Source organism: Pyxicephalus adspersus, chromosome 10 (genome assembly GCF_032062135.1).
Source record: "Pyxicephalus adspersus chromosome 10, UCB_Pads_2.0, whole genome shotgun sequence".
NCBI lineage: Eukaryota > Metazoa > Chordata > Amphibia > Anura > Pyxicephalidae > Pyxicephalus > Pyxicephalus adspersus.
Window position 1 is genome coordinate 5835701 of NC_092867.1, and position 14110 is coordinate 5849810.

A 14110-nucleotide genomic window follows, 5' to 3' on the forward strand; every position below is an offset into this window, starting at 1 on the left:
ATTAGACTGTGACTATGGTGGGACATTAGACTGTGACTATGGTGAGGACATTAGACTGTGACTATGGTGGGACATTAGACTGTGACTATGGTTGGAACATTAGACTGTGACTATGGTGGGGCCATTAGACTGTGGCTATGGCGGGGACATTAGACTGTGACTATGGCGGGGACATTAGACTGAGACTATGGCGGGGAGATTAGACTGAGACTATGGCTGGGTCATTAGACTGTGACTATGGCGGGGTCATTAGACTGTGACTATGTTGGGGACATTAGACGGTGACTATGGGGGGGGCATTAGACTGTGACTATGGCTGGGACATTAGACTGTGACTATGGGGGGGACATTAGACTGTGACTATGATGGGGACATTAGACTGTGACACCTCCCTGTTGGTGTCTACCAAGGGTCAGTCCTTGTACTGGTTCTCTTTTCTCTGTACACCTCCTCTCTCGGTATTCCGATATCCTCCTTTGGCTTACAGTACCATCTGTATGCTGATGACACTCTATCTGTCCACCCCTGACCCTCAGTCCTGGATAAGGTCTCATGCTGCCTGTCAGCCATCTCATCATGGATGTCTGAGCGATTCCTGAAACTTAATCTGGATAAAACAGAACTCATAATCTTCCCAATTTCACATTCCAAATCTTCCCCCTGACATATTCCTAATTGTTAACAACACTGTAATCCCTTCCTCCCCTCAGGCACGTTGTCTTGGTGTCACCTTTGATTCTGTCCTCTCTTTTACCCCCCATATTCAGAACATTTCCTGGTCCTGTCACTATAGCCTGAGTAACATCTCCAAAATTCACCCTACCTGTCCCCTGAGACCACCAAACTTCTTGTACATGCTCTTATCGTCTCTTGTCTGGACTACTGTAACCTCCTCCTCTCTGGTATTCCACTAACCCGACTCTCTCCTCTACAATCTATTATGAATGCTGCAGCCAGAACTCCTTGTACACGCTCTTATCATCTCTCATTTAGACTACATAGTTACATAGTTGGTTAGGTTGAAAAAAGACATATGTTCATCAAGTTTAACATAAGTCCATCAAGGTCAACTACTGTAACCTTCTCCTCTCTGGTATTCCAGTAACCCAACTCTCTCCTCTACAATCTAATATGAATGCTGCAGCCAGACTCATCCATCCTTCCCTCCGCTCCTCTTCTGCTGCCTCTCTTTGTAGTCCTTCATTTCCTCCATTTCACCTTAGATTCAAATTCATCTCCTGTGCTTTGACTTCTAATCCCTCTACTTGTCCCATTTACCTTTTTGACCTGATAGAATAATACCCCCCAGCCGCTCTCTTCACTCCTCCAATGACCTACTAATGACTTCCTCACTCATAACCTCATCACATACACAGGTTCAAGACTTTTCTAGAGCTGCTCCGACTCTCTGGAATGGTCTTCCTTGTTCTATTTGGCTTGCTCCTACTTTCTGCTCATTTAAAAGAGCACTCAAAACCCATTTTTTCAAACTTGCCTACCCACCTTCTGTCTTTTGAAACCCTCACTACTTCCCAACACTTCATATCTCCTTTCCTATTGTGTGATAATTCCCACACTTGCTAGATTTTAAGCTCTTGGGTGCAGGGTTCTCCCCTCCTGTATCACTGTCTGTATTAATCTGTCATTTGCAACCCCTTTTTAATGTACAACGCTGCGTAATATGTTGGTGCTATATAAATGTATGCTATATAAATCCTTTTTATTATTATTAATGTTAATATTAATATATAGTATTATATGTCCACTGAGCTGTAATCTATCTCTGCTTCCAGGCAATGCTACAAGTGGAAGATGTGAATTGTATCTGTGTGGACTGGCATGGCGGTTCCTTGGCACTCTACACTCAGGCCTCAAACAATATCCGTGTGGTGGGGGCTGAGGTGGCCTACTTCATTAGGACTATTGAGGTAGGGAGAAATGTTTTATATTTCTTTAGATAATACAACTTGTGCTCTCTAAACTTCTTCATTATTTCATGGATATAAATGTTTTGTTATCTGTTTATTAAATGCCAGGAATGCCCATTATCCCTGCCAGAAATTCAAATCTGGCCACTACACACTTTATATGTTATGTCATTACTAGTAATTACCTATTCTAGTTATCTTTGAACTACAGAGTAATTATGTTGGTAATATTTTTGGACAATAAAAAAGGTTTTCAGTGGTTTAGCAAAAGGTCTCTGGATCCCTACTGAAGAACACTTACCCTGTATTGGGTCAGCTGGGGGATTTCTTACAATAATATATTATTATATTTAAATGTGTTTCCTTTACTAATTCCCTTTCTATTCATATTGTATATCCAATTTCTTTTTTTATTGGCAAGGGTTTGTTTTTTTTATGCCACACAATTGGAAATCTCAGTTCTCATGTTTCAAAGACAAACATACAATAACTGATGTACAATAAGGGACAAACAAAACAGTTTCTGTGCAATAATGCAATAAATGCAATGCAATGGGTTTGATGTACTAAAGGAATCCAGACTGCTCACACAGCTAAGTGAATTATTTATTTGCAATGGACACCTTGCTTACACAATTCTGTGCAAGCAAAGATCTTATTTTCCCAGATCTGATTGTGTTGTCTTTGTAACCTTTATTTTCCCCACATCCACTAAGCTAAGTGAAATATCCTTTGCAAGGTGATAATTCACATTGGTAAAGGAACAGCATGTATTACTTTAGTAAATCACCCCTAATGTGTACATTTTACAAGGAAGAATTGTAATTTATTTGATTGGCCTTCTGTTTTCATTTTCATAACCCTTTAATACAAGCTTTTATATTTTCTAGAGCATCTATAACTATTCCTCATCCAATGTCCACCTCATTGGACACAGCCTGGGGGCGCATACCGCGGCAGAGGCCGGAAAGAGGCACCCTGGGATCGGTAGAATAACCGGTGAGACTTTCAGCAGCTTCTCTTTTGCTAAATGTCGAATCTGCCAGCCCCATCTTCCTACACAGCATGACTTCTGTATGTTGGTTGCCATTAAGGGTACAGGAAGCAGTGAGTAGTGTTGCGGGAAACAAATTTCTTACACAATAGCTTTGAAAACATCCCAGTGTCCAAAGAATTACTCTTAATTGTACAAAAGTCAGCGCAGTACAACATGCAGAGGATCTGTAATCATTCATCAGGCTGTGCTGCAGCATACATGAGCACAGGGTGCCAATATCAATGCATAACAATGCAACCCAACATACATCAATTTATAAATCTTTACCCATCCATTTACCAAAGAGTTTATCATTTTTTCACTTAGATGCACGGGGAAGATATATAAATTATTTTATTGACTGCTGGAATTTTTGATGATTGGTCACTAGACTGAGCCTTAGTTTTGTTATACATTGAAAAATGTTTAAATAGACTTGATAGTGCGTAAGAACACCAGGGATTATATTGTGCAATGTGATGTGAATGAGTCCTGAAAGCAAAGATAACCAAGCTTCATAAGAATTCCTGAGCTTGCAGGAGTATTTTTTTTAAATTGTTTAGTGGACATGTATGTCTTTGTTATGTATAAACAATACATATAATTATTATGATATATTATTATAGTATATTATATAAAATCTCACTGCATTCACCTTGCTCATTAAAATTGCCAACACCTCCATGGATTTGCCAGACCCTTCTGCCATGTTATGTTAAGATGGCTTCCTAAAATATAACTGATTTCTGATACAGGACTGGACCCCGCTCAGCCATATTTCCAGGATACTCCTCCTGAGGTCAGACTGGACCCATTAGACGCTGCTCTTGTTGATGTCATCCACACTGATGGAACTCCATTCCTGTTCAATCTTGGTAATAACTTTTCATTAATATGGTGCCTACCTAGCAGAGTCTTTAGGTATAAAAGGGGTTTGCATGTGGTTTGTGTTTTGAGCTTTGATTTACTTACACAATCTAGAAACATATGCTGGTCACCAAAAAGCTTTTATGGTCCTCCTCAAACTGATGCCTAGCTATATGATATACCTCACCTGTGGTTATTTTTTACACAACCCTTTATTGTCAGATCTTTGTGGCAGTGAAGCTTTATGGTCACACACTTGGCTGTTCCTAGTCTCATATTAGCAATGAAAAGCCAACTACAGTTGTGGACCCTATATTTAGACAAGGTTTTCTTTACTATGAAGCCTTCATGTTGTTAGTTATGAATTGATTGGCTAATCCATACTTTTGTACTTTTGTAGCAATCATTTTACCACACAGTTAACTTCTAAATAGTTTGTTATCTGTAAACTATGGAAATAGCAAAAAATTACAAAAATATATTAGAAAAAATGGTTCAATTTTTCAGGTTTGGGAGGATATGGAATGAGCCAAACTGTTGGCCACCTGGACTTCTACCCAAATGGAGGAAAACAGATGCCGGGATGTCCATCAACACAGATTCTTAAAACCACAAATATTGATAACATGTTGGATGGTAATAATGTATAATATTTGTTTGTGTAGCATTGGTAAAGTAGTAGATTATATATATATATATTATACATGGAACTATCCAGATCAAAAAGGTTAAGGCCAGATCAATGAATCATTGATTCTTTAATTAAGATTCACTTTTTGTGTCTCTCTCTCCAAATATAAGCCATGCACATTACAGTATATGTACAACTGTTTGTAGACACACACTTATCTCTATTATTGATAATATGTGATAATGTTTCAAGGTTCCCAGCACAACCACACAGCAGGGCAGTTTCAAGGCTCCAACTACAACCACACAGCTCAACAGTTTCTAGACACCTTGCTTATCCACATGGATCCCAGATCTCAGCACAGCAACACAGAATGTCAGTTTCCAAAATGCCAGCAGAACCCAACATCAGTACCTGACAACACAAATCAGGGCAAAATACTACAGACATGCTCCAAACTCTTATAAAAGCCTTCCAAGTAGAGTAGAGGATAATATAAGGGGACAGCTGTATATTAAAGTCCATGGGAGATAAGGAAGGTGGCAACTCCATATCATCACCTATGGTTTTGTAATGTGATGTCTAAAATGCTCATATACCTGTGATGGTCAGAAATCCACGGACATTTGGCCAAATAGTGTATACAATCCTTATCACTATACACACACCATAGCAGTGGCTTCTTTTCCCTCTCTAGGGATCCTGTTGCTGTTATCATTGGATTAATATATAGAAGGTATTGGCACCAATAAAACAGTATTACAATGATGTCATGTCATGGCTCCCCCTCAGTGACCGATGACTTGGTGGCCTGCAATCATCTGCGAAGCTACAAATATTACTTGGACAGTATTCTTTCTCCTGATGGATTATTGGGATACCCTGCATCCTCCTACGATGCCTTCCAGGAGGTGAGCCCGGGGTACTGAGCAGGCACTGGGGCCCTCTTTGTGCCAGTTGTTTAATAGTTTTTGTGTAATTTTCATGTAATGAACTAGAATTGGCATCCAGAAGTTGACCAGATCTCGCTAAATGATTCACGGATCTCCTGTATTCACTGCCTCTGTTTTTGTCTCAAGTAGTCTATTGTTTTTCTCCGCAGGGTGCCGGCTTCCCATGCCCCAAAGGTGGGTGCCCAAGGATGGGACATTATGCAGAAAATTATTCTGGGATCACATCAGCCACTCAGAAATTTTACTTGAACACTGGAGACCAGAAAGACTTTTCACGTAAGATTCACACAGATCAGTAATCCCTCAGTAACCATTTCTGAATGTTCTATAGACAATATAGCCCATAATAGATAAAAACAAAATCTAAAAACTGAATTCAGTTCTAGGATAAGAATTTTTCTTATTCCAGTATTTGAAATGGAAAGATTGTTTGTAATAAAATTATGTTTAAAATTACTTTTGTAGGATTTGTTCAATCAAATATGTAAAAACGAAAATTGAAAACTATGAGACACTTGTCACAGAACTTGATGCAAGACCAGATGATGAACTGACATTGGAATATGTTGAAGACAAGCTTGTGGATGAATATGAGCACAAAACTGAAAGCAAGAGTAAGGAAAGTGTATCCAGTAAAGATACTGCTTTAAAATTGAAAAACATAAATAAAAGCAGTAATATGCAACTAGAAGCGAAATGTGAAAAAAAAAAACAGGTATATATCACAAGTCACGAATGTCAAAGAAGAAATGAGTATGTATTGGCTCTAAAAATGACATCTCTTCCGTGCAAGCATACTGTGTTGTTTCGGGGCTACAAGTCACATGACCAATGAAAGAAATTTCTTCACTCAACTTCATCAAAGCAAAACAGAAAACCTTACCGCACCTAATGAACATATAATGAAATCAGAAGGTATAGGTGATGGTTATCTTTACTGTCCTCTTTCCAAAGATGTCATCAGAAATATATCTGTAATAAATGTTCTGTATGTGCCTGTAGGTGAAGAAACTCACCAAGCAAGGTAACAAGGTAACATTCCAAAGTGATAGCTGTTTTATAAAAAAATGGGGACTATTTACTTGCAAAAGCTAAAATCAGAGATGAACTTTATCAGCTGAACTGCGGTGAAATGGTTGAGATAACCAAAGAGGAGAAACATTTAAATTGCATCCAAACTTGGCACAGACGACTTGGTCACAGAAGTCCTGACACAGAAGTCCAACACAATAGTTGAGAATGATTATGCAAGTGCTATAAAGATTAATAAATGTGACCAAATAATGACATGTACAAGCTGCATTAAAGGAAAGATTACAAGAAAAATTTTTGCAAAGCAAAGCAACAACAGAGCTCACAAACCTCTGGACTTAATCCATTCAGATCTTTGTGGTCCAATGAAAACCATAACTCCAAGAACGAAAAAAATGTTTTCTATTATTGAAGATTATACCAGGTATGCCACAATCTACTTGCTTTACAACAAAGATGAGGTATCAGAGACGTTAGAACAGTATGTAGCTCAAGTATACAATAAGTTTGGCAGAATGCTCAGAGACAGCACAGTCTCACAGTTGCCGCACAGATAACTGTACTAAATATACAAGTAGTACAACCCAAGCTATTCTCATGGAATTATGTTCCAGTCTACTGTACTATATAACCCGGGGCAAAATGGGGTTGCAGAGAGAATGAATTGGAAGCTCTGTGAGAGTGGAAGGAGCATGCTTTTTGATGCCGATATGCCCACCACTTACTGGGGAGAAGCGATCATGACTGCATGTTATCACCAAAATTGCTTATCAGGCAAAGCACCCGGGAAAACTCCATATAAACTGTGGAACAGAATGAAATAGATTTGAGACACATCAGAATTTTTGGAACTAATGCCTATGTGCACATTCCAAAAGAAAAACATACAAAATGGGATGCATGTGCACAGGTAGGCGTGCTTGCGGGTTACAGTGAATCTCAAAAAAGTTACAGAATTCTACATAAAGACACAAATAAGGTTACAATCAGCAGAAGTGTGAATATTGATGAAAGTTCTGTATGTTCAAAGTTTCAAGAACTGACACAAACTGATCATACTGAGGGAAAATCCACACCTGCAAGACATAAGTGACGCAGAAATAGAAATTACTGCAGACAATTCAAAACCTGAAACTGAACCAGATGTGACTCCAGTCAGAAGATCAGCAAGAATCAATAAAGGTATTCCAGCTGATCGTTTGTCTTATATTGCTCGCATAGTGATTCATGGTGAATCAGGTTCATGGGAAGGTATGCAAATCTACCACCACATGAGAAGCAAATGTGGATTAAAGCTGTTGATGAAAAGATATTATCACTTGATGAACTCCAGTCATGGACATTGTCAGAACTACCTCAAGGTAAACATGTGTTTAGGATGTAAATGGGTTTTCAAAGCAAAATGTAACTCAGAAGGACAAGTCTGTAGATACAAGGCAAGGTTAGATGCAAAAGGATACTCACAAAAAATTTGGTGCGGACTATGATGCTACTTTACTCCAATAGCTAAACAAAGTACTTTCAGAACACTAATGACAATGGCAGCTGTACAGAACATGAGTGGGAAACATCATGATATGAAGACAACTTTTCCTAATGATGATATAGAAGAGGACATTTACATGACACAACCAGTAGGATATGTAAAAAGTAGAGAAGAGCAAATGGCACACATCTCTATATGAACTTAAACAAGCAGCACAAACTTAAAAATTACCAAGTTCTTCTAGATGAAGGATTTACAAGAAGCAAAGCAAACCCGTGCCTATACTCTAAACAAATAGATGGTGAATGAATATATCTATTAGTCTATATGGATGATTCGATTATTGCTCACAAAAGGAATGATGGGATTCGAGACTAGAGACCTTGGTGAAGTGACATATTATCTAGGAAGTAATGTACAGCATGAAAAGGATGGCGGATTTCTGTTGAATCAGCTTAAAAAAATTGATTTGACTTTTCAACAGTTCCACATGACTGAGGCCAAAGGAGCAAGGACACCCATGGATACAGCTTATCCAAAATTAGAAAGTGAAGAAGATCTTTTGCCATCAAATGACAAGTACAGAAAAGCAGTGGGGGCTCTTTTATATATTGCAATCATTACAAGTCCAGATATTGCATCAGCCATGTCACTACTCTGCAGGCGAGTGGATAAACCACATAAAAGGAACTGGAATGCAATCAAAAGGCTTATGAGGTATCTCAAACACACAAAAGTTGGAAGTTGTCAGCAAATGGTGACCTAAAACTCGAGGATTTGTGGACTCTGGGCGAGTGACCACAACACACGAAAATCTACAAGTGGTTATTTATTCAAACTAGGAAACAGTTCAATATCCTGGTCCAGTAAAAAACAGAACTCGGTGGCTTTGTCTTCTACAGAAGCTGAATACATCTCTGCTGCCTTTGTCAGTCAAGAAGTTGTTTGGTTAAAGCAGTTACTCAAGGATTTTGGACTACCAGAATCACAGCCTGCTGTCTTATATGAAGACAATCAAGGATGCATTAAGCTTGCTACCAGTGAGAAGATTCATGCAAGAACCAAGCACATTGATGTCAGACACCATTATATTCATGACAAAAAAAGATTGTGCTTAGATATTGTGAGAAAATGATTGCTGATGCATTGACAACATCGGTCACAAGAGACAGATTTGAAGTTTTCAGATCACAGATGGGGTTAACATAAATCATAGTTTTTGAGTGGGGGTGTTAGAATACAGGATTGTGTTGTACAACAACTATGTTGATGTTCTATGTGTAATGTAAGTTTTAAACACTAGAAAGTGTGGAAAGTACAGTGGAGATTGGCTATCTACTTATTTGTTGTGCCAAAGAAAGTCATTATTCTAACACCCACCATATACAAATGCCCCAGAGGAAGAGATGCTATACCCAACCTTTTTACATGGGGAACCTGTGAAAGAATTTTCAGGTCTTATGGGAACCCTCACCAATATGATATGCCGACTTCATGGCACATTAGCCTGATGGTCAGTGGCATAAAAGCTCCTACATTGCTGGCCAGTGGGAGGAATGTCAAACTTACAGATAAAGACTGTTGAAGTCAGTGGTAACTGGCCTGGAAGGCACAAATTGCTCTCTGCTCAAGGAACTTCAAGGAGCAATCTCTGGAGGAACCCTGGTTGACAAACACTGCTGTACCCCCTTCCTGTCTCAATATGCAGAATGGCACTGGGAAAGGTGAAATAATGGCTATAACTATATTCCAGAGCTCAAAAGATTCTGCTATCAAGTCTGATAGCGGTAACAAGAACCAGGTGCAGATAGCTATGGCTAGTTTAGCACATTTCCCTGGGGTGTTCTGCATATTTGGAGGGGCAATGACTTTTGTAATGGGGTACATGCAGGCTAGCAGACATGAGATGGACCCAAAATAACTTTTAATGACAATTACCCTTCTCTGGCAGACATTGTAGGCAATAGGGGTTCCAGTGAGTGTCCCTCTGGGTAGTAACAGGTAACTGCATTGTCATTTGGCATCTCTACCACTAGATGGTGTCCTAAGCAAATGCCTGGGTTACCTAAACCTAGAATATAAATCTGAAATTCATACTTTCTGCTATGGAAGCTGCTTGTACTTTTATCTCCCCTCTCTGTACTTCTAAAATATGTGTCTTCCCACAGTGCTTTGTTTTTAAGTTTAGGATACAGTGGAGAAAACTTTAAACAGCTGTAGAGATTTCCCTTTACTTCCTGTCCTGGAGAAGAAACAGATATTGTGAAAAAATCTCCCCTACTTTACAGTTTTCACTGATGACACCTCAAAATTTTTGCAGGAACACAGCTAAAAAAACGCAGCCTTTTCTCTTTGTGAATCCCTTCAGAAGCAAAAAAAAAATAAAATTAAAAAACAAAAATAACACCCACCATTCTTTATTGTGCAGATTCTCCTTCTGTGGTAGTTCCTCCACGATTGCTGGAATCCGCCAAACTCTCAATCCATGCTAATGGCTGCGATCCTAGCCCGACCAGAAGATGGTACCAGACTATAAATCCATGCTAATCACTTGGCCAGAAGATGCCGCTTTTCTACCTGTTTACCCCACAAATACTTAAACACAAGAAATGTGTCAATTTCCTTCGTGTATTCTGCATATTCTGTATTTTCTGCATTTTAATATCAGCATAGGATCACCTGCAGATAATGTTTATATCTCCAGGACCCATATTCTCAGATGTTGGTTCTATACCCCAGAGATCATGTTCATTGGGTCCCTTCCATACAAGATGGACAGCCCTGTATATCTTATGTTTGAATGTTTACCTAATGGGGCAGATATATATTCCCTTTTACAGATACAGGTCCTGCTTTCTCTTTGACATTGCTGCATGTTGAATGTATTTAACTGTAAGTGTATTTGGGGCAATTGGCTTCCCTGTTTTACACAGAATTTTATTAACTCACCATATGTACTAAATAAAAACATTTTGCAGTTCAATCCTGTTTCATCAAGTCAAGAACAAAATATTCAAGAGAAAAAAACTGGAGGCATCCAAAATTAGTAATTGGGAGTGCGCATTCACCGGTGTCTATGGCTGTAGAGTGTTACATGGCAGGGCTCCCTGAAGGCTCCACACCCGGCCCTGTATTTACAGATTCGGCAGCACCCGTGCTTACTAGGACACAGGCTTTATACAGCAATGACCTTCAAGTCCGCAGGGTGGTGGGGTAAGCAGCGGGAAAATCAAAAGACCGGGTTGCCCGGTCTCAGCAGTTACAGGCACAGACAAAGATGGCTGATAGGTGTGCTGCACCACATACAGCACGGTCACTGCAATTAAACCCACGCGGCTCCCTAATTACTGGTGCAGGTAGGGATAGAAAGGGGCCAAAGGGATAGAAAGAAGGGAATGGAAGGGGGCTTCCCCGGCTGCAAACTCGTAGACATCTTTGGAAGGCTTTGGTTCTCCATTGTCACAGCAAAATGAAAGTACGATACAGAGCCAGTCAATATTGCGGAGCCCGATATCCATTAACACTCTAAAGAGAAAAGGATTAGTAATGTACATACTACCTCAATGGATAAAGTTAATGCTCCTGCCCAGGAGGACTCTAGCCATGTTGTGCTACCCCCACTTTCTAAAGGGGGAGTCTAGATTGTTTGCACACCTGGCGGCTCTTCTGCACTCCGAACCGGCAGGTCCTTCAGCCTCCATTAATTTTGAGTTGAAGCGTGATTTGCAAGGGCTCGGTAACAGATTAGAAGATATTGAAAAAAAATCTGGACACTACTGCTATTAAAGTAACACAGAATATTAAAAAGATTACAGTGCTGCAATCTCAAGTTTAAGAATTATAACATAAGATTGATGATTTGGAAAATCGCTCTAGGCGATCTAATTTTCATATAAGAGGATTAGCAGAACATTCTAAAGTTGTGACTATGGTGGTTCAAAAATTTCCTAGGGAAAAATTGCCTGACTTTCCTGAAACACACTTCGAGATTGTTAGAGCTCATAGAGCACCGATAGCACCTAAAACAGATGGTCCCCCAAGAGATATAATAGTGAAACTTCACTATTATTCTACCAAAGAAGCGTTAATGAAACTCTCCAGGGGTTTGGTGCCAGTGATAATGGAGAGAGTGGCGGTTCAGATTTATTCTGATATCACACTCTTTACTATACAACCTAGGAGAACTCTGGAACCTCTGCTTCAAGCTCTAATTCTTCATAAAATAAACTATTGCTGGGCCTTTCCTTTTCGTGTAATTTTCCAACATCAGGGACAGAACTTCTCTTTTGTAACCTATGAGGAAGGTGAAAAGTTGCTATCCAAGCTGGACTTACTCTCCCGATATTCAACATCGCCATGCAGAAGCGGATCCAGTTTCATTATACCCTTTGTGACAAAAGGCCGGTCAGGGCTCAAAAAATTTAATATAATATATATATAGAATATAATTGTTAAAACCATGAACTGAGACGGAGGTTTACTTTTGCATCTTTATATGAAAGGGTTTTCATTGAGATAGATTGTTTATTTTTGATACAATGCTGTAAGTGATAATTACCTCTTTTTCCCAACAAATGTATGAATTATAGCCTGCTTAAGTGATTAACTGTTTTAGTCTGGTCTGAAATGATACAGAGCTATGATTAGGTTTTCTTAGTACTGGGGTTGTTAATTAGGCACGGTTGTTCATTTTATCTCTAAGAGGCTGGGGGAGCTGGATGGGTGATACATGCCCACTTAGGTTGAAGTGTAATTGGTGGGGTGTAACTGATAGTGTGGGCCCCTCTGGTCTCTTCATATGGTTTTTGGACAAGGATATGTCCTTAAAAATAAGGGTAAGGGTGCCTGGGCTGATGGTGCACACCCAGCCCCTAGTTGGGGGCTGGGGGGCGGGATTAGCTCTGGACCCCCAGAAATTTTGACATTAGAAAATCAGTTTTTTTATGTGTTTTTGTTTGTGGTATTTTTTTTCTGTCTGTGTCTTTTCCCTATTGCTGTTTCTCTTCTCCCTGAGGGCCTTGATCAAACTCAATTTTTTTTAACTTTTTTTCATTTATGGCAGGATCACCAAAACTAACACAGAAACTAATCAGTCCTATGTGATTTTGACACTGGTAATGTTCAAGACCTGAACTCCTCAATTAAGCGAGTGAAGGCTTTTCATTATTATAATTCGCTAAAAATAGATTTTCTTATAATACAAAAGACCCATTTTACTACTAATTTTTTTCATAAGGGAATTCCTGTAAATTATTGTGCGAACTCACAAAATAAAGGGTGGAGTGATGTTATGTTTTGGTAGACATCTTAATCTTTTAGTACAAGAGGTACTTCAAGACCCAGAAGGAAGATATCTTATGGTATGTGGAGCTATCTCAGGTCAGAAGATAACGGTTGTCACCTATTATGCCCCAAATGAATGTCAGATTGCATGTTTTATTTCATTGTTGCATAAACTGGATTCATTTGCACAGGGAGTGCCTATATTGTTGGGAGATTCTAATTTTGCCTTAGATCAATTTTTGGACAAAACTAATAAGCCTAGATATCAGTATCCACCTAAAAAGAGCTATAAATTGTCTGAATTATTGAAAAAATTGATCTTATTGATATCTGGCGTGAAATTAATTCTTCAGAAAGGGACTATACGTACTGTTTGGTTGCTCATAATCAATATTCCCGAAATGATCATATATTCACTCATTCTAACTTGATTCCTTTGGTATCTAAAGCAAAGGTCACCTCAGTACCCTGGTCAGATCATGACTCTGTTATGGTGAATCTAATAGGATTTCCAACTACACAATCTGGATTTTGTTGGAGGCTAAATGAGAATCTGAGCTATCTGACCCAGAGATTAAGGCAGAGGTTGGATGTCTGATCTCTGATTATTTTACTTTTAATTTACCAGGGGGTACTTCCCCAGCTAAGAATTGGGAAGCTCATAAGGCATATGTAAGAGGAGAATTATTTAGACTGGGGACTCATCGAAGGGTTTGAAGACTAGCAGTGCTCCTGGTCCCGATGTAACCTTCATCACTCAATTGATGCAGCATTTGGTGGATTGTTGTATTTATATACGAAAAGACAATCCTTTTCCTCTGGAAGCTAATCGTGCATTTTTTAGTGTAATTCCAAAACCAGGAAAGGACACTGCTGAAGTAGCTAATTATAGAC

At 39.1% G+C, this 14110-nt stretch overlaps 1 protein-coding gene across 1 annotated transcript in view; it reads left to right on the forward strand.

Annotated features, from left to right (window-relative positions):
* LOC140339882 (pancreatic triacylglycerol lipase-like) overlaps window positions 1-10480 on the forward strand; it is a 13769-nt gene extending 3289 nt beyond the window's left edge. Inside the window, exons 5-12 of the mRNA XM_072424794.1 lie at window positions 1794-1928; window positions 2819-2927; window positions 3720-3839; window positions 4339-4467; window positions 5255-5373; window positions 5565-5710; window positions 5881-6029; window positions 10362-10480. Coding sequence (XP_072280895.1) covers window positions 1794-1928; window positions 2819-2927; window positions 3720-3839; window positions 4339-4467; window positions 5255-5373; window positions 5565-5710; window positions 5881-6029; window positions 10362-10480 — 1026 coding nt within the window. The remainder of the gene's footprint in view (window positions 1-1793; window positions 1929-2818; window positions 2928-3719; window positions 3840-4338; window positions 4468-5254; window positions 5374-5564; window positions 5711-5880; window positions 6030-10361) is intronic.
* The last annotated feature ends 3630 nt before the right edge of the window (window positions 10481-14110 follow it).